The 19,940-nt window shown below is 31.4% G+C and overlaps 1 protein-coding gene across 2 annotated transcripts; it reads right to left on the reverse strand.

Moving 5' to 3' along the window:
- Positions 1–836: 836 nt before the first annotated feature.
- Positions 837–7,477, reverse strand: LOC112710892 (sodium/hydrogen exchanger 1). Of its 2 annotated transcripts, XM_072202935.1 has the most exons (16): positions 7,092–7,412; positions 6,407–6,786; positions 5,732–5,850; positions 5,420–5,508; positions 5,042–5,139; positions 4,739–4,798; positions 4,614–4,660; positions 4,331–4,525; positions 4,178–4,224; positions 3,988–4,054; positions 3,807–3,907; positions 3,614–3,715; positions 2,926–3,064; positions 2,762–2,824; positions 2,168–2,251; positions 837–1,415 (listed from the first exon to the last, which is right to left on the reverse strand). In XM_072202935.1, exons 5-16 carry the CDS (start codon positions 5,091–5,093, stop codon positions 1,092–1,094), a joined length of 1,281 nt encoding a protein of 426 aa, XP_072059036.1. In that variant the 5' UTR covers positions 5,094–5,139; positions 5,420–5,508; positions 5,732–5,850; positions 6,407–6,786; positions 7,092–7,412; the 3' UTR covers positions 837–1,091. The 2 variants fall into 2 exon arrangements, with proteins under 2 accessions (XP_072059036.1, XP_025619127.1); XM_025763342.3 differs by lacking the exon at positions 5,420–5,508 and having other exon boundaries at positions 7,092–7,477.
- Positions 7,478–19,940: the final 12,463 nt, after the last annotated feature.

Genomic DNA, 19,940 nt, shown 5'->3' on the forward strand with positions numbered 1-19,940 from the left:
TAATGTGGACTCCTTATACTTTTTCTCCAAAAAACATGTTTCGTCTTTAAATTTAAAATGAAAACTTAGAAGAAAAAAAATGAAAATGTAAAGATTGCAGGTACAATCTACTTTGCATTTTTCAGCTCTATATTTTCATATGTTACAATCATATTTACCTTTACCATTCACCTCCCATCTCACCACGATCAAGTATATATTATTTGAATGAAATTCCTCATAGACGAAAAGTAAAATCGAATGAATAAATTTTTTACTAAATTTATAAAAAACATGTCTATCGTACATCATAAAATTTTTTTTAATAGACTTTTTTTCTATTGAAAAAACCTTTTTTTTGTTCCTGTATGCCTTCCAATTTGAAAGACCAAAAACTAATCCATCACAGATTTAAACTCAGACAAAAAACTAATTTATCACAAATTTAAACTCCACCCATCACAAATTTAAACTCAGACAAAAAACTAATTTATCACAAATTTAAACTCCACTTAAAAATCTGCCATATCTGCTAGATTACTACATACAAAACTATATTCAAACTCATGACATACTTAACTAACAAACAATTTTTTTTTTCGATCATACAAATACACACACTATGACACTAACTTGGCCACCACTGCTAGAATTCGAACTGATGTGGCTTAGTTTGAGGCAAACACCCTTGCCACTACATCACATGCCTCAGCCACACTAACAAACAATCTTTAGCATTACCCTGAGTGCACCAAAAAATTCTTTATACGCTCAATGAAATCTCACAAAGCTGAACGGAATCCAAAACCAATGAATTACCCCAAAAAAAATAAAATAAAATAAAAAACCAATGATCGTGACAGCACAACTTTCGCGACAAATTTTATAATAATTAGAATCTACAAACAATTAAATACAAATATAATTCATAAGCTTTACAACTTACAAGATAGGCAGAGATGAACTATGTTACATAGCTGTCTCAGTTCTGATCACCATACACACAGCTTAACAAAATTTCAGTAAGGTGGTTCTTCATACACGCATTTTTTATCTGCACAAAATTTTAAGCAGCTTACAACACATCATACATATTTTGTTTTCTGGCCTTCTCAATGCCATCCATGGCCATTGCGTTCGGTTGGAGAACCAGGCTCTACAGGAACAAAACCCCTGCCGCCGAAAACGGGGCGCATGAATGAATCGTCGAACTTACGCCATAATCTGTGGACGGTGTGTGTTGGCCTGGTTAGCAAGTTGCGAATACTGCTTGGGCGACTAACTTCATGGCCTTCAAGATCAGCTTCAGATTCTTGGGCAAGAAGTGGGACAGTAACTGATTTTGGACTCAATATGCTGTTCGTGGAGCTTGTACCTTTATGAGGGTTTGGAGGCAGCAAAAGCATTATGAGTGGTTTAGTCATCAAACCAAACACCTGAGAAAATGTAATTAAGTTGTGTCATTGCCATCAGCAAGGAAGACTTAATAACAACTTATAAAAATAGAGTATACTTTTTGTCTCTAACATTTGCGTATCCCTAGCGTTTAATTTTATTCAATTTTGTCCCTAAAGTTTATGATTTATTCAATTTTGTCTCTAACGCATTGAATTTGTGTCAAATCTACTCCTGAAGGTTTTCAATTTTGTTCCTAACATTTTGGACGAAATTAACGTTCAAAGAATTTTGACACAAATAAAAAATATTAAGAGACAAAATTGAGTGAAATTAAACATTAAAAGTATTTTTTGAAAGAACTGATAAACATTCGAGACAAAAAGTATACTTTATCCTAATTTATATTATGACACTAAAGGTTTAACTTCAATATAGTACAGCATCAAAAGTTTCAGAGTCTAATCTCTAATCATATACTTCTATATGGAACCATTGAAGGAACTAAGTGGATGACTTGTGTGTTAAACTTTTATATCTATCAAAAATAATTTCTAGCACTAAAACACATCAAATTTGTATAGATTTGGAATGACCATGAACAGTTACAGACAAAAAGTGAAATTAGTTGTTCAAAGCAAGGGAAGTAGACAAATGAATTATATATTTTCACATAACGTATGCAAATATCAATCTGACGTGTGGTTTCATATGATACAGAGCACCCCAAAATGCTAACCCAAGAGAGTCATTGACTGTTAGAGATGATGCCAGATACAAATAGATATCTTACCACTGTGCTGAAAAGCACAACTGTGATGGTGCTGGTGATCATGATAGCATTGGATTGCTGTTGTGTATGCCCGGACATCGTGAACTGCATGCCATAAGAGTATGAATTATTCAAGCTGTCAAGCATGAACTTTAATATCCTAAATAAGTGACCATTAATGCTTTCCTTTATTTTACTCATGCTTAATATTATTTAAGTTTATCTAACTAGTGCCCTATGGCCATTGGTTATGGAAACAAAAAGGAAAAGTTTGAACTGAAAATCTAAAACACTTCTAACCTTTTAATGTATTAGATGATGTGAAAGTTTAACAACTTTCCTACTCTTACATTCATTAGCCAATGACTGTTGGGCACTAGCTAGAAAATCTCTTACGATTTTGCTTACCCGTAGCCAAAGGGGTTTAAAGATACAACAGTAGAAACTTTTCATGCCTTCAATGGTATTGGAAACATATAAAAACTTCCTTGGTTAGTAAGCTTAAGAAGTATCTTAGGGAACTATTAAGATCCTTATTTTACTTTGTCTGGACAAGTAGCCATTCATTCAAGTTTGCACACAACCACGACTTATTGTCTGCAGTGTTGCTCCTACCTGATTATACGCAAGTGCCATTGAAACAGCACCTCTCATAAGACCAGCCCACCAAATAATCACCTGCAATAAGGAAAAAAGAAATGAGAAACTTGCCAGCAGAACTTGATGGTAGCACAAGAGATCTGGAATGAAGGTACTCATTAATGGAAAATTAATCATACTTGCTGCCTGAAAGTGATTTTCTCGCTTGATGACTTTTTGGCCAAGTTGGATAAGAACGATAACGGGAAAACAAAAGCTGCTCTTCCAACAAGTACTAGACCCATCAATACTGCACTCACTGCTACTGATGTTCCAGGTCTGCAGAAGTAATCAAGTGTGGCATATAAATTTTTTTTTATATACTGAATATAATAGGGTATACTTTTTGTCCCTATTGTTTGTTTGCGATTTTTTTCAAACCCAAATACCCCTAATGTTTAATTTCTTTCAGTTTAGTCCCTAATGTTTTCAATTTATATCAAAACTACCCTTGGATGTTTTCACTTTTGTCCCTAACGTTTTACATGAAATTAACACCAGGAGTAATTTTTTGACCCAAATAAAAAACGTTAGGGACAAAATTGAATGTAATTAAACATTAGGGATAATTTTGAAGAAAATTGCAAGCATTAGGGACCAAAAAACATACTTTACCCGAATATAATATTTCAAGAGGAAAAAAATATAGATATAATTTCTGAAAAAATGAAAACACCGACATAGAAGAAATCTGTAATATACGGACAGTTTCGGTATAATAGCTACCACATACCATTTTTTGATAAAGGGGTATGACATTCAACAATATTTTAGTTTAAAGGATTAGTTTGACTATTTTCTAGTACCCGGGAGAAAAATAGGACATACCTATCACTGACAAAACTCCACTTTTCAATGTCCAAGGCATCCATACCAACATAAAGGAAGAGAAATATCTCAGCAACAAACGATATGGTTGCAAATGCGTGCCTGTGAAAGTCAGATTAGTATGCAATTAGAAATTTATAATATAGAGTTTGATAGCGTACATGGCTTGAGCAAAATCATTTAAAAAATGTACTTGGTGGTGACTCTTGAGCTCTCTGTCACATTATGCCAAGTATAATGAGACATAACAATTCCGCAAAAGAATACAGTGAGAATGCCACTCAGATAGCACAACTGCAGACAATGAAGATACATCAGCCTCATGCTAATGACACAGCATAATAAAAACACTGCTAATGCTCTTTAAAACATACCTCGGCCAGCATGTAGGAGAGGTATGCCATGAGCATCATAAGAGCAACCTCACGATCTGTAGAGTGTCTGAAAGGTAAGGAGACATTTGTTAACCTCACTGAATAATTTATTCCCATGCCCCTCTGAAAATAGAGATCCGACTGCCAGACAGAGAATGTAAACGGAAACATAATTCTCTAAAGAAAATACCTGCCAATATACAGCTTCTTTATAACGTAAGCACTAAGCAGCCCTGCCTAGAAGGTGATGGAGATACATTAGACCAAAGCCAAAGTATATCAAAATCTATTTAAGTGGGTGTCATCTTGATCACAATGGAATTAGTAGGAGAAAGACAGTTACCCCAACTCCAAGCAATGTGCTTGTGAGAAACAGATACAAGAAGTTGCCAATAAATTGCAAAGCAATTGACGGGTCAATTTGCTCAAGGTCAAAGCTTTGGATTGCATTGAAAAGCACCACTGATGTGGCATCATTCACAACACCCTCCCCAAATACAAGACTGTACAATAAAGGTGTCTCATCTTGATTTAGCACCTGCATCATCATTTGTGAAGTCAATGATTAGCTCTAACACTTTAGTTTCTGGAATCTGGAAAAATGCAAAAACTTTATTGATTCAAACCTGCAATGTGCACACAGAATCTGTTGCAGCAAATATTGCACCAATTGCTGAAATATTTACACTAGTCAGTGAGTTACAAACAGAGCAAGCAGTTGACAAGTAGATAAAACTGATAAATATATTACCTAGATAGTCCCCTATTTCCATAGGACCAATATCCATCCTCTTGAAAATTTGTGTAACACCTAAAACAATGCATCAAATTTGAATCAGCAGACTAAAACATATTTATGCACAATCAGTTTCCAAAGTTATTATTTAGTTTACTTGATCTAGAATTATATAGATAGACGCACATACACAAAATAAAAGAATTTGAATTGAAAATCTTTCGTTACTAACAAGCTAACATTTGTTATTATTTTGTAACTATGTCAAAACTTCTATAACAACAAAAAAAAAAATCCATTTAATGGGAAAAAACATACCGAAGGTTATGATGGTACAAGATATTAATGTACCAACTGCACCAAACATCATGATGGTGATGAAGTTAACAAAGAACTGCTTCTTTTTCACTTGAAACCTGGAAGAAATATAAAGAACAAACTCATAAGAAAATAGTAAATACAATTTACAGCACACCTGTGAAGTTAAAATGGCAAGAATAAAATATGGATTTTCAGAGTAGGGAAGCGGAATAAGAATTTTGGAAGGGGGAAACATCAAGCAAGAGCCAAGAAGACTAAGTAGAATAGTTTAAGTTGTGAGTTGTTGCAGTGGTGAAATAACAAAGCCACAAGGTTAGTATTCAACAGTTTTAAGTCGCATGCAGGAGAGCAAGCAAGTAGACAGAGTGCTAGTACCAGCTACATTTCAAACACCCAGACTCCACAGATGCCAAATGCTCCTAAAATTTCTCTGCCATTAATTATGTAATTCATGATGACTGGTTCTGCAGAAATACATTCTTTTCAACAAAGATAAAAGGGGGCATCATAAAGATATGCATTACTCATTAAGCATGCTGTAGTATCTGAGAAAATCTAGGCCTTTAGACCACTTTAACATTGGAGTCTGTGGACAAATTTTCATTTTCTTTAACGAGCTAATGGTTTATACAGTAAAAAAAAAAAGCTGAATATTACAGCAAAGAAGTAAAGTGCAGAAAAAATTACCCAGCATTGAATATTATAGGTGGAAGAAGGTATATGAAGAAAAGATCTTCACTGAAGACAAGAATATGCGAGTGTGTACCACCACTGACCAGCAAAATGAACACACCAGTGCAAACGCCCTGAAAAGAATCCAAGTGAAATTAAGTCACTATCCAACTAGAAACTCGGTGGAAAAAAAGCTGCACCCAACTCCATGTTGAGAAGTTCATTTTGGTCCTCGAGATTGTGGCCATGATTCAAATTAGTCCTTGAGATTTCAGACGTACCAATTTATTGAAGTTTCATTTTTTTGTTTTTTATCAACGTCGATCCTTTTGTGAACAAAAATAAAGAATCAAATTGAATCACGAAGTGTAACTTCAAGGACCAGATTTTGAAATCTCAAGGGCCAAACTAACTTACTCCCCATGTTTTTCTTCTAAATTCTCCAAAAAAAAAACTACTTTATTTATTTATCTTTTCCCCATATACAATCTCCGAAAATTATAAGGTATTATGATTTCTGAATATAAAATAACTTAATCCAAACACACAACACACATAATATACACATAAAATCACTGCCTCTTAAATTTACAGCAAACAAATTCGGAGAGGAGTTGGATTCTTCACAGTTCATACTTCCTTTCCTTCATACTATTGAGAAACAAGTCAGAAAGCAAACCGAACACTTACAATCAAAAGGGCAGTGATAGATTCATTCATCCACCGATTTTCCTCAAGAAGATGGCCAATAACAATACAAGCACACAGAAGTGCAACAAAGATGTTCATTGACACCACAGAGGAATGATCAGAAGTGGCAAGATTTTGCAATTTCGAAACCACAGCATCTAATTCGAACCCCATTTTTGACACAACACTCACTTCCCCAAAAGAAGAAGAAGAAGAAGAAGAGAAATTCCAATAATTGCAGAACCAGATGCTGCACTAAAACTTCAGATTATTATAGCCGAGTTTCCAAGTTCAAAGTCAATCTCGTGTTCCAAAAATCCAAATCTACGTCTCCGAACTGTCCATTCAAGAATCATAGGATCGCATCAACAAGAGAATCCCTGCAATCAGAACAAAACAAACAACATGTAGAAGGCGAAGATCAGTAGCAATATATCAATAACACAAAACGACAACAAAATTGGGAAAAACGCTTAGCAAAATAAATCAAAATTAGCATCTTAGATTCAACAGTGTCAAATTCTAATTTGCGGTAGCTATCTTAAATACAAACCAATTGAGAAAGAAAAAAAATTGTTCAGATTAAACAACTCCTCAAAATCTCGGAATTTAAAGTCCAAAACGAAATTTGGACAAAAAAAAACACAGCTCAATCAGCTTACAGAAGATTAAGCAAAGTTCTCACCATGAAAAACAATGCAGAAGGAAAAGCCTCCAGTTTTTTTTTCTTTTTTTTCTGTTGCTATTACGGAAAGATTCGAACAGAAAAAGATTTTGGGGAACCAATTCAGTAGTTCGAATTCCAAGCAAATTGGAAACACTTTGTTTCAGTTCTCAAATAGAGAACTAAATAGGGTTTCCGACTTTTCGTTATTGAACGCGAAGCTGAAATTATGAGAGAAGGAGGTAATTGGAATAAGGAAAACCAGAAATCGAAAACCAACGAAGACTAGACGAAAAAGCATCCGGGTTGAAATCATTATAATAATTTCATTAACTATATTATAATTTCATGAAATTTTTAATTAGGTTTTTATATTTTTTTTAATTGAGTTCCTACACTAATTTTTTTTAATTAAGTCTTTTTTAATAGTAATTGATTTAATTTTATAGGACCCAACTAACAAAAAAAGAATTGGTATAGGGACTTAAATAAAGGAAAAAAAGTGTAGAGACCTAATTAAAAAAAATTTTCGTGCAAGAACTCAACTAAAAAAAAAGTATAGAAACCTAATTAAAAATTTTCCCAAACTATAAAAATCAACAAAGTAATTAAACTTCTTTTTAAATTAAGAGTGAGATTTAAATTCAAGATCTATAAATAAAGATGAAAATATCATATTATTTGAGTTAAAACTTCTTATCTATTTAATTATATCTGTTAGTTTGACCGTATTGACACAATATATAATACAATTATGGTAATTAGACAATAGAAATGATCACAATATAAATCCATAAATTATAATTTAAATGACATAATCTTTCCATACTTATCTAAAAAGTTATGGATTTAAATTTTTTTATCTTTGGTAAAAAAAAATAAACAATATAAATAATAGGTTATATTCTAAGTCTACTAAACATAAATAAACTTAATTAATTTAAAATTTAAATTTTAAAATTAAAATTAATTTTTTAATTTATTATTTAAATTATTTTAAAAAATATTATTTCTTTATACTTTCTCTGTATAATAAGAATAGTCCATAAATTTACTTATAAATCTCTATTATAATTAGTATTTTTTGTAAATTTATTTTTAAAAAAAATTGTTCGTGTTAAACTATTTTATTCTTATTTTTTAGAAACATATCTAATAAAAAAATCTGTAATGATAATTTACATTTAATAAAAAATTTTAATAAAATTACGGTAAAAAATAGATAAAAAAATTTATTTAACGTAATTAACGAAAGAATTTTTTAAATAATAAATTTTTTTAGGAGTAATATCGAAACTTAAATTTAGATACTAATCATTATTATATATTGTGTAGATACTAAACGTACATTAAAATAGTACGGCAATAATAATTTAAGAAAAAAATATTTTTTTGTACATTTATTTTAAAAAATTGTCCTATTTAAATTATTTTACTTTTATTTTTTAAAAATTCACAACAATAATTTACATCAAATAAAATTTTTTTAAAGAAGTTACTATTTAAAATGGGTGAAAATTTTTTTATTTAAAGTAACGGATAATTATACAAAGAGAATTTTTTAATAATAAATCTCTTTCATTAAATATAATATTAAAACTTAAATTTAGACATCAAAATTTTTAGTATTGTCATTATATATTATTATAAAATAATAACTTAAAAAAATATTTTTTATACATTTATTTAAAAAAATTATCCTATTTAAATTATTTTATTTTTATTCTTTAAAAATATACTATAATATAATAATTTACATTTAACATAAAACTTTTAATAAAATTATTGTTTAAAATGTGTGAAAATATTTTTTTAATAATAAATTTTTTTATTAAAAATAATATTAAAATTTAAATTTTAGACACTAAAATTTTTAATATTATTATTATATATTGTTATATATTGTGGATTATAAAAAAATTTAATAATAAACCTCTTTTATTAAGAGTAATATTAAAATTTAAATTTAGATACTAAAATTATTGTATTATTATATTATATATAATATTATTTATTTCTGTATTTATTTATTTATTTATTTATTTATTTATTTTTTAAGAAAGAAGTTGGGATCACGGTGAGAACTGAGAATGAAAACATGGGGCGGTGAAACATCTGGAAAGTTATAGATGTCAGGGGATGAAAAAACGACAAAGATAGCCAGAACTAAAGAAGTAGAGAGACTAAAGAGGAGAAAGGGAACACGATTCATAATATCTGGGGTTTATTTGCATGTGGCGTAGGCCATGTTAAGAAGAGTGGTGCTGGGTTTTATTCGCCGTTGATTTTGTGTTTTGAGTTTTGGAGGCTGTTGGATGTGAGATGCGGGGATTTGCTACTGGTCTGCACTCTACAGTAATGCAGCCACTGAAACTTTTTATTTTTGATGCAATAAATAATGCAGCCATTTATGTGTAAGTTGCGCAATCAGTGATTAAAAGTTGATACAGAAAAAAAAAATGAAAATTTAATTATTGTAAATTAAAATAATAAATTCCATACATAATAAAAAATTACAAATTACAAATTTAATCATTATTAAATTTTTATTTTATTATTTTAGTTTTTCTCACTTTAAAGTTTAAAACATTTTTTCCGTAAGTGATGACTGATGAGTGACAACCATACAAAAATTCTATTCACATAAAAACAAAAATACAAAATTAATTAACATAGTTTAATGATTCAAAATTGTTTGTTATTGAAACGTATTAAATTTAATTCTTTGTAATAATTATTTTAAAATTGTTAACATTTAATATGGTATGATCAAAGTTGATTAATATGGTATGATCAAAGTTGATTGGTTAAACGGTTTAAAATGTGTATAAGAATACGTTACTGTTAGGGAACACGCAATTTACTAACTCGCCCAAATATGAAATATCATTCATCATCATGACTTAAATTAGGTTTTAGTTTCTTTTAATCAAATTAATTACTAACTTTTCTATTATTTAAAACATTTTCATCTTCACGCTCATGAGAGAAGCTACTCATGTCTAGTTAAAACGTATATATGGTTAACTGTGTCTTAATAAAAAAATTATTCTCTTGATATATTTAAATATATTTAAATATCATCACATGTTCAATTTTATTCTTAACATATATTTTTTAAATAAATTTAAAAATAATATATATTATTATTTTTTAGAATAAAAACTATTTTAAATATTTATATAATTAAAATAAGATATTAAAAATAATTAAAATTTAATTTATATTTTAATATCAATAAAATATCAAAATATCATTACGATTTATTTAAAAAATACTTTATATTTTATATATATGTCTTTATATTTGATGAGATTTTAAAATTTATGTGTCAGTGTATCGATATCGTATCATGTCTCGTGTCCATAAATCATAAAAAGTAAGTATCAATTAATTTTTTAAATATTCTTTATTCTAAATTTAAAATTTAAAATTTTAAATGCTAATCATATTATAAATGGTTTAAAAAATATGATTAATAATCTTATAATTGAAAATTAATTAATATTAATCAATTGAAAATTAATTTTCTATACTTATATTTTAATCTTATCTTATTTTATGAAATTTTTTATTTTGATTTATTTTTTTAAGTTAGAATACATGCTTAAGTTTTCTTATTTTAATAAAAAATATTTATTTGTATTTTTTGGACAGTTTTAAATAGATTGGCACTTTAAATTACGTAATTACAACCTTTTAATATTCGTTACATATAACTGTATTTTATTTATTATATAAATTGCTACAAGTAGTAGCAGTTTAAATAAATACATGTAATTTGCTATAACACATTGCGAATTACGAAGGAATACATATGTAGCATAAATTACTACGACTTGTAGCGATTTATGATGACATGAGAAGCAAGAATAAATTGTGACTACACATAGTGGTCTACCAGAAAACTACAATAACAATAATCCATTACTCAGTGTTTTGGCTGCATTTGTTTTTAAAAATAGGATAGGATAAGATATTAAAAATAAAATATAACAAAATATTGATAGATAGAAATATAAAATTTTGTGTTTTTATATTTTATTTAGTGATAAATTAGAATAAATTATGAAAATTTAATTTATTTTTATTTTTTTATTTAAAAAATTTAAGATGAAAAATATAATAATAAAAATATAATTATGAAAAATTAACAAGAAAAATAAAAGAAAAAATAAAAAGAAAGTTATGTCCCTTATTAGTGTTTCTGTATCTTTCTTGTCAGGATAGACACAAAATATATTAATTCAATGTCTCTGGATACATTGTCTCTATCCATGTCTCCTTTGTCAAATATGATTTTGTGTCTCTGTGTTCCTATCCTAGTGTTTTATCTCTGTAAACAAATGCAACCTTAGTGTCAGACTTGAGTCAAGCAAATTTATGGAAGGCTTATTTTTGGTTTTTTATTTAATTTTTAAATTAATAAAAGATATTATTAAGTTTGAGAATTATTATTTTGTATCAATTAGGATTAGATATAAAATGAAAAAAAAAATTCAGTATTTCGAATTTTTCTCCCTTTTTCTTCCTCATACCGTACTTTTATACTTTTTATTTTAGGTTTTTTTCTAAATTATGAACAACTAAATTTTCATTATTAAGGTTAGGAGCTCTATTTATTTTAATAGATTAATATTATTGTCATTCTATTCTTAATTAATGCACTGATTTATATTCAAGGATTGATTTTGTTCTGCATCCTAGGGATTAGAGTATATCGGAAGATAACTCTTTTTCTATTTGAATTTCTTTTGAATCTTGGAAAAGTTATATCGCTGAAATTATAGTTTGAAATCAATTCCTCATAATTCTTTTATTATCTGGATTTAATGCGATACATGACATATAGTCGTCTTATTTTTTGGTTCTTAAGATTTGTGTGGCTTATAAATCAAATTTTGAACTTAACCTTCTAACATAATTGATTGATCAAGGAATTTTACGATTGGTTAGGTTAGAGGAGATTGAATTGCCTAAGAATAGAAATTTAATTACTTAGGATTTGCCATAAACATAATATTTGCATGATCAAGATAGTTGACATTGAATGTTAAATCCGGAAATTTAAATATCTCTAACACCTTAACTATTTTTTATCATATTATTTTCTTAATCAATTTTACTTTTCTTTTATTTAATTCTCTGTTTTTATGTTATTTGCTATTGAAATCCTAAATTTTGATTGTTTGACTAGAATAATCAATTGATTATTGTTTGCTTAATACGTTAATCCTCGTGGGATCAATACTCACTCACCTGAGTTTATTACTTGGTACGACTCGGTGCACTACTTGCCGGTTAGTTTGTGGTATTCAAAATCCGCATCAAGTTTTTGGCATTGTTACCAGAGATTAATTGTGATTAACAAACTACCAGTTAATTAATTACCTAGATTAGACATTTTTTTTCTTATTCTGTTTCTCTTCACTTTCAAAGAAAAAAAATTTAAAAATAAAAATAAAAATCTTTCTGTTTTTTTTTTTTACTAAAGTCAGTGACAATGCCATGATTTATATGAAAGTTAGTGGATAAAATTGTAGTGTATTTATATTTAGAATAATCTGGTAATATCTAACTTTAATTGGTTAAATTAAGTAAATTGTCTGAGAATATATATATATATATATATAAAATTTTATATCTAAACAAAATACTTAACTAAATTTAACCAAGTTGATATAATCACTTTTCAAATCACGCGCCTTTTCTTTCTCCATTTTTTTCTCCTCCTCCTCTTCCTTTTGCTTCTTCTCCTTCTTTCTTCGTTTTCTTCTCTTTTTTCTCTTCTTTTTCTTCTTTTCTTCTTACTAACATCTCAGTTAGTATTTTTTTCTCTTTCTTTTTTCTCTTTCGTTATTGTCGTCACCACCACCATCACTATCTTCTCTTCCTCCTCTTCCCTTTTTTCATTTGATTTCTTCTTTTTATTCGTTTTCCTCCTCCTCCTTCTCCATCACCATCATCATCATCATCATCATCATCATCACCATCATCATCATCATCATCGTTATCATTATATTGTCATATTCTTTATCGTTATTGTCGTTATTGTTATCGTTATCATTGAATTTTTGTCATACTACCGACGTTATCTGATACAAAATTAATTTGGATGTGTTTTTTTCATGATTCAATTTTATTTGTGTGCTTATTTTTAAACTGAGCTTGCATGTCACAATTATTAAGTAATTTTGGTATAAAAACTAAGAAATTTATGTGAATTTGTTAAGAAATTTCAGTGTATTTTTATTCTAATAAGTTCTGCATAATTCAAAACTTAGCACAACGATGAGGGGTCTAACTGGTGTAGAATTTTAGAATATCCACAACTGAACCAGCAAGTGCACCGAATCGTACCAAGTAATACCTCAGGTGAGTGAGGGTCGATCCCACGAGGATTGATGGACTAAGCAACAATGGTCGAATGACTCACTTAGTCAGGTAAGCAGAAAGTTGTGTTTTGAGGGTTATAAAACGCATTAAATAGAAATTCAGGAAATAAGAAAGCAAACAATAAAAGTGAGGTGAAATTTATAGGACAAAGCAGTTAAGGTTTCAGAGTTGTTTATTCATCCGGATTAAGTTTTCTTACCAACTATTTTAATCATGCAAGATTCATTTCATGGCAAACTATAATTGAGTAAATCCTAATGTCTTAGTGATTTAGTCTCCTTTAACCCAAATCAACCGCCAATGTCTTGGTCACTTAATGTAGATTAGAGGATTAAGTTCAAATCTAGTTTATGGCCACAAAAATCCTAATTACCCAAAGCTAAGAGGATTATACGTCACGTATCCTGATTAGTTTAAGTAATTAGCAACTTAGGAGGAATTTGCTTTCAAGCTGTTGTTCAAGCGAGATAGCTCTGTCGAGAATCACAAGAACACATATAGAATAAGGGTTATATTGTTGCTCTACCCAGATTCATAAGATGAAGAACGAAAGTAATCCTTAAAACTGAATCAATATATTAATTAAAATAGAAAAGTAATAGTCTTAATCCATAGAAATAAATAGAGCTCCTAACCTTAATCGAGGAGGTTTAGTGGCTCATGACTTACAGAGAAAACAAGAGTTCTTAAAAGTGTTAAAGTGCGGAAATGAGAAGATTCTCCTAAAGGGTGAATCTTTTCCTTTTTATATTTCATCTAATTTGATTTGAAAATAAATTAAAATAATAAAAGTTAAACCTAAAAGATTTTGTTTGTAAATAAAAATTATAAAAATAAAATATAAGATGATACTTAAAAGCTAAATCCACTAAAGATGCTCTAAGAGTGGGGATTTGGTTCGGATTGGCTGGCACTAAATGCTAGGATTGGCGTTTAGCGCCTAAAGAGAGCAGAAATGGTTGCTGGCACTGATGAATAGATTTTAGTGTGGTCTAGAATTTCACAAATAAAAGCTCGTTGAAAGTATAGCTTTTAAACCAACAAGAATCCTTTCATGCAAAAATTTGGTTGTCACTTAAACAAACCCAATAAAAATAATAACCGAAGTATTCAAACCTCGGGTCGTCTCTCAAGAAATTGCAGGGAAGTGTTCTTGTTATTGGTTATGAGTTTTCTGAGAAATTTGGAGTTTGGGCAATGAGCACATAGATGATTATAAATTAAAGCAATGAAAATTAACAACAGGTTTTATGTAATTAAAATAAAAGGTCTTGACTAGGAGAAGATTAATCGGAAGTTCTATCTTTGTTTGGTTTCCCAAGATTAATAGTAATAGGTTGTTGTTTCTGCTTAGTTAACCCTCAACGAATTAAGGAAAGTCAAGTAAGTTGGGAGCCAATTTCTATTCACAAGTCCTAATCCTCTTCCTTGGGAAGGATTAGCGTTAGTGACTAGAGAGGCAGCCACCAATAAACCCAATTACAATTTAACTCTTGAGTCTTCCAACTCAAGTGTCTCCTATTAATATAACTCCAACGTCAAGCTGAGAGCCTACTCCGTTGACATGGATGCCAATTTCGTATTCATGTGAAGGGAGTAGGAAGAAGACATAATAATCAAATTAATTGGAAGCAACCAAAAAGATAATGAAATTAAATGGAAAATTATTCTTTGCATTAACAAATTAATAAGAGAAGAAGATAAACTAAAGTAATAGAATAAATAAAAGTAGAAGAAAACTAAAATTAAAAGAACATTGAACCTGGAATTGGGAAGAAATAAACCTAAAATTAAGAGAAATCCTAAATCCTAAAAACTAGAGAGAGGAGAGAGCCTCTCTCTCTAGAAACTATATCTAAAACCTAAATTATGTGAATAATGAGAAGTGTTCGAATGATTCCTCCACTTTGCAGCCTCTAATATGTGTTTTCTGAGGTGAGAACTGGGTCAAAAATAGCCAAGAAATCGCCCCCAGCGATTTCTGATGCGTACAGCATGTGGCTCCATCACATGTACGCGTCGCCCACGCGTATGCGTTGCTTGTCTGCCGCACAATCCATGCGTACGCGTGCTTCACGCGTGCGCATCACCTAACCACAAGGCAATTATGGCAAATTATATATCTTTGCGAAGCCCCAGATGTTAGCTTTCTAACGCAACTAGAACCGCTTCATTTGAACCTGTGTAGCTCAAGTTATGATCGATTGAGTGCGAAGAGGTCAAGGCTGATAGCTTTGCAGTTCCTTCAGCTTCTTGTATTCCTTCCACTTTTGCATGCTTCCTTTCCATCCTCTAAGCCATTTCTGCCCTGTAATCTCTGAAAATACGTAACACACATATCATGACATCGAATGGTAATAAGAGAGGATTAAAATTAGCTAAATTAAGACCAAAGAAATATGTTTTTAATCATAGCACAAAATCAGGAAGGAAAATGTAAAACATGCAATTTACATGAATAAGTGTGAGATTAGTGGATAAAATCCACTCAATTAAGCACAAGATGTACCACGAAATAGTGGTGCATCAAATCTCCCTACACTTAAACATTAGCATGTCTTCATACTAAGCTCAAGAGAAACTATAAGAGTGAAGAAGAATGATAGGATGTATGAAATGCAACCTATTTATATGAATGCAACTAAATATAGAATGTTTCTACCTACTTGGTTAAAAGTAAATAAATCTTTTAAGAACAAATATGGACTAGATTTCACTAATTCAAATTGTGAAATGAAGTACAAGTCAACTTGCCAGAAGAAAATAGGTCATGAAAGCCAGGAACAAAGAATCAAGCATCGAACTCTCACTGGAAGTGTATACACTCTAATCGCTCAAGTGTTTAAGGTTCGATTCTCTCAATTCTCTACTAATCTTGCTTTCTAAGGCTTGCTCTTTTTCTACCAATCAACAAAGAATTAATGCACATATACACATATCAAGAGGTCTTTTAAGGGTTGTAATGGGGTTAGGGTCAAGGTAGGATTATATTTGGTCAAGTGGACTAAAATCTAAATCCTTAATTAACCTAAACTTACCACCTAACTTAGGACAATCCATGTAATCATAATATAAAGCCTAACTACCCATTATTTGTTCTTTTTCTTTTCTTTTTTTTATTTTTCTTTTCTTTTGTTTTTCTCAATGCATATGATTAAAGTATTGAATGCAATAATATGTGCTTAACTATTGTTTTGTACAATTTCACAAGAATATACAACACCCAATTCTCAAACCAAATATTGCAGACCCAATTTCCCCACACTTAAATCATGAGCACTCTCACTAGTCTAAGCTAACCCAAGATTCAAATTAGAGACATTATTATTTTCCACTTAGAGTTAATGATGTGCTAAAGTAAAGAACAAAGGGGGTAAAATAGGCTCAACTTTAGTTTGCAAAGCATAATGAAAAGGTTAAGGATATATGGGTATGTGAGTTATAGTGAACAAAGGCCTCAATCATATAAGTGCATGCATACATTAAACCATGGAAATATAGAATCAAGCAAGATATAGATCACAATTTTAAAGAGAACAACACACACCAAAACAAAATATTGGTTGATAAAATGCAACCAATCAAATAGGCTCAAAACCTCACTGGTTTTGTGTGTTCGAGCTCTAAAAACCATGTTCCAAATAAAATTTCTTCAAACAAGTTCAATAAAAATTTTAATTCAAATTAGTGAAATACTCTAAAAAGTTTCTTGAAAAAGAAGATATCACTTCAACCAAGTGGTACATAAATGCAAGCAACTAACAAACTATGCAGTCTATTATGCAATGCAACAACTCAGTAATAAAGAAAACTAAATATTGGTGTTGAAAAGAGAGTGACTAATCCATAGAAGTTGGTATTAACCTCCCCATACTTAAAGATTGCACTGTCCTCGGTGCATGCAGAGATGTGCAAGTGGATAGGTGGCTCCAACTTATGTTTTTCACCAAAGGTTATGCAGATGGACTTGTCGGTTGCCCCATTGAGAAGCTTTGGCTTTCCCTTCTCGGTGGCCATCCCGAAAGAAGAGAAAAAAGGAAGAAAAGTAACCCAGAAAGAAAGATAAAAAAAACAAGTAAAGTATGTGTGGGTTAATGCCAAATAATGAGGATCTCAACGGCATGGTAGCTACAACATGCAAGTGAGAAAACAATAGAAGCAAGTGGCATATCAATAGTGCAAAAGTTTGCGACAATAGGGGAGAGTGGGTATGAAAAATGGTATAAGTTCATATCAATGCAAAAAGAATACGAGTATCATAAAAGAGTAGCATTGACCTATAAATAATATTACCCAACAATGGAAACAAGTCACGAAGCACCAAAAGAAATCAAGAGAAATGCAACAGTGGAATAAGAACATTTAACACCAATAGAAAAATAATAAACATAGAAAAGAAAATAAAAACATGCATACAGTTAAAATGCAATGAATGAAAGTATGTAAATGAAATGAGGAAAAGAAAATGAGAGGGAAAAAGGAGGAGATGAAAGTAGGAAAAGGAGGAGGGAAGAATAAGAAAGGAGAGAGAAAAGTAGAAGAATGGAATCTGCAAAGCGACGCATAAGCGTCGCCCACGCGTGCGCGTGGGGGTGCAAGAGAAGAGGCAACGCGTAGGCGTCGGTCATGCTTACGCGTCGGTGAGCAAGAATACAAGTAATGCGTAAGCGTCGGTCACGCGTACGCGTGACCACTGGTTGTGCCAAATGCACAATACCAGCACCAAGGCAGCACAACTCTCGGCCAAATCACCCATTGACGCCGGTTTTCCATCCTTGCATACGCGTCGCTGACGCTTACGCGTGGGTTGACTAAAATATGGGTGACGCGCACACGTCGCCCACGCGTACGCGTGGGTTGACTCGTGCGCAAGGCACCCTTTCTGCACAGCTCCTGCGTAACTTTCTATAAGGTTTAACGTCGCATGTGATGAGTGCGCGTGATTCACAAATAAGTTCTTGCAACATAAGCTAAATGCCAGTTGAGCATTTAGCGCCCATAATGGACAGCATCAAATCTTCTCTTTCTTGCACAAAACTCTACCAAATTGCTCCGAATTTCACCTAAAATAATCAAAACACCAAAATAACTTAGAGTAGCATCCAAAGAGGATTTTAACTCTAAAATGTACTTAAACTCATTAAATTCTAACTTAATTTAACTAGAAAATAAGCGGAAAATGGGTATAAGATACTCACGCATCACAACATCAAACTTGAACTGTTGCTTGTCCTCAAGCAAATAAAACAATATAGGACTAAAAAGAGAAGAGAAAATGTCTAAGACCTGAGTGTTCATTTAAGCTCATGTCCAATTACTGAGTGGGGCTAAGGCACTATAATTCTGAACAGGTTTGGCATCTCACTATCCTTTGAAGCTTAGAATTGTCGATACCTCTCAGAACTAGAACCCGGATGATATTATGGACTTCCTTCCTCTTAAAGCTCTGATTGATCCTTGAACATAGCTTTTTTTTCTTATCTTTTTTCTTGGTGCTTTGCACCTTGAGTCTAGCTGTGACTCTAAGAGTTTTGTCTCATCTTAGCTTGACACAAGAATACCACAAGCACTTAACTGAGGAACTTTTTGAGATCTAATTTTAATTTTAATTTCTTTCGGTCAGTGGTGCTCAGAGCCTTTGGCATACTTTGTTAATTGCATCCAGTCACGACTCTTAGTGCTTTGTCTCAAGGATTACTTGACACATTCACACCACAAGCATATGGTAAGGACAACAACTCTTTTGGCTCCTGTGGCGGTTGGTGCACGAAATTGCAATCACACTTTTGCGATTCCGCACAACTAACCAGCAAGTGCACTGGGTCGTCCAAGTAATACCTTACGTGAGTAAGGGTCGATCCCACGGAGATTGTTGGCTTGAAGCAAGCTATGGTTATCTTGTAAATCTTAGTCAGGATATCAGAAATTATCAGGATTAATTGTGAAAAGTAAAAGAACATGAAATAAGTACTTGTTTTGCAGTGATAGAGAATAGGTTGAGGTTTTGGAGATACTCCATCTTCTGAATCTCTGCTTTCCTACTGTCTTCTTCTTCAAGCACGCAAGGCTCCTTCCATGGCAAGCTGTATGTAAGGGTTTCACTGTTGTCAGTGGCTACCTCCCATCCTCTCAGTGGAAATGTTCAACGCACCCTGTCACGGCACGGCTATCCATCTGTCGGTTCTCAATCAGGCCGGAGTAGAATCCAGTGATTCTTTTGCGTCTGTCACTAACGCCCCGCCTTCAGGAGTTTGAAGCTCGTCACAGTCATTCAATCATTGAATCCTACTCAGAATACCACAGACAAGGTTTAGACCTTCCGGATTCTCTTGAATGCCGCCATCAGTTCTAGCTTATACCACGAAGATTCCGGTTAAAGAATCCAAGAGATATCTACTTAATCTAAGGTAGAACGGAGGTGGTTGTCAGGCACACGTTCATAGTTGAGAATAATGATGATTGTCACGGATCATC

This window comes from Arachis hypogaea, chromosome 9 (assembly GCF_003086295.3).
Source record: "Arachis hypogaea cultivar Tifrunner chromosome 9, arahy.Tifrunner.gnm2.J5K5, whole genome shotgun sequence".
In the NCBI taxonomy this organism is placed as follows: Eukaryota; Viridiplantae; Streptophyta; class Magnoliopsida; order Fabales; family Fabaceae; genus Arachis; species Arachis hypogaea.

What these genes read in the sequence shown, in the direction of transcription:
- LOC112710892 (XM_025763342.3), bottom strand. Translation starts at nt 6,580, where the DNA reads ATGGGGTTCGAATTAGATGCTGTGGTTTCGAAATTGCAAAATCTTGCC. An exon ending in TTGTACCATCATAACCTTCG is followed by an intron (nt 4,799 to 5,041) that starts GTATGTTTTTTC and finishes GCATTGTTTTAG; the next exon opens with GTGTTACACAAATTTTCAAG. An exon ending in ATTCTGTGTGCACATTGCAG is followed by an intron (nt 4,526 to 4,613) that starts GTTTGAATCAAT and finishes ATGATGATGCAG; the next exon opens with GTGCTAAATCAAGATGAGAC.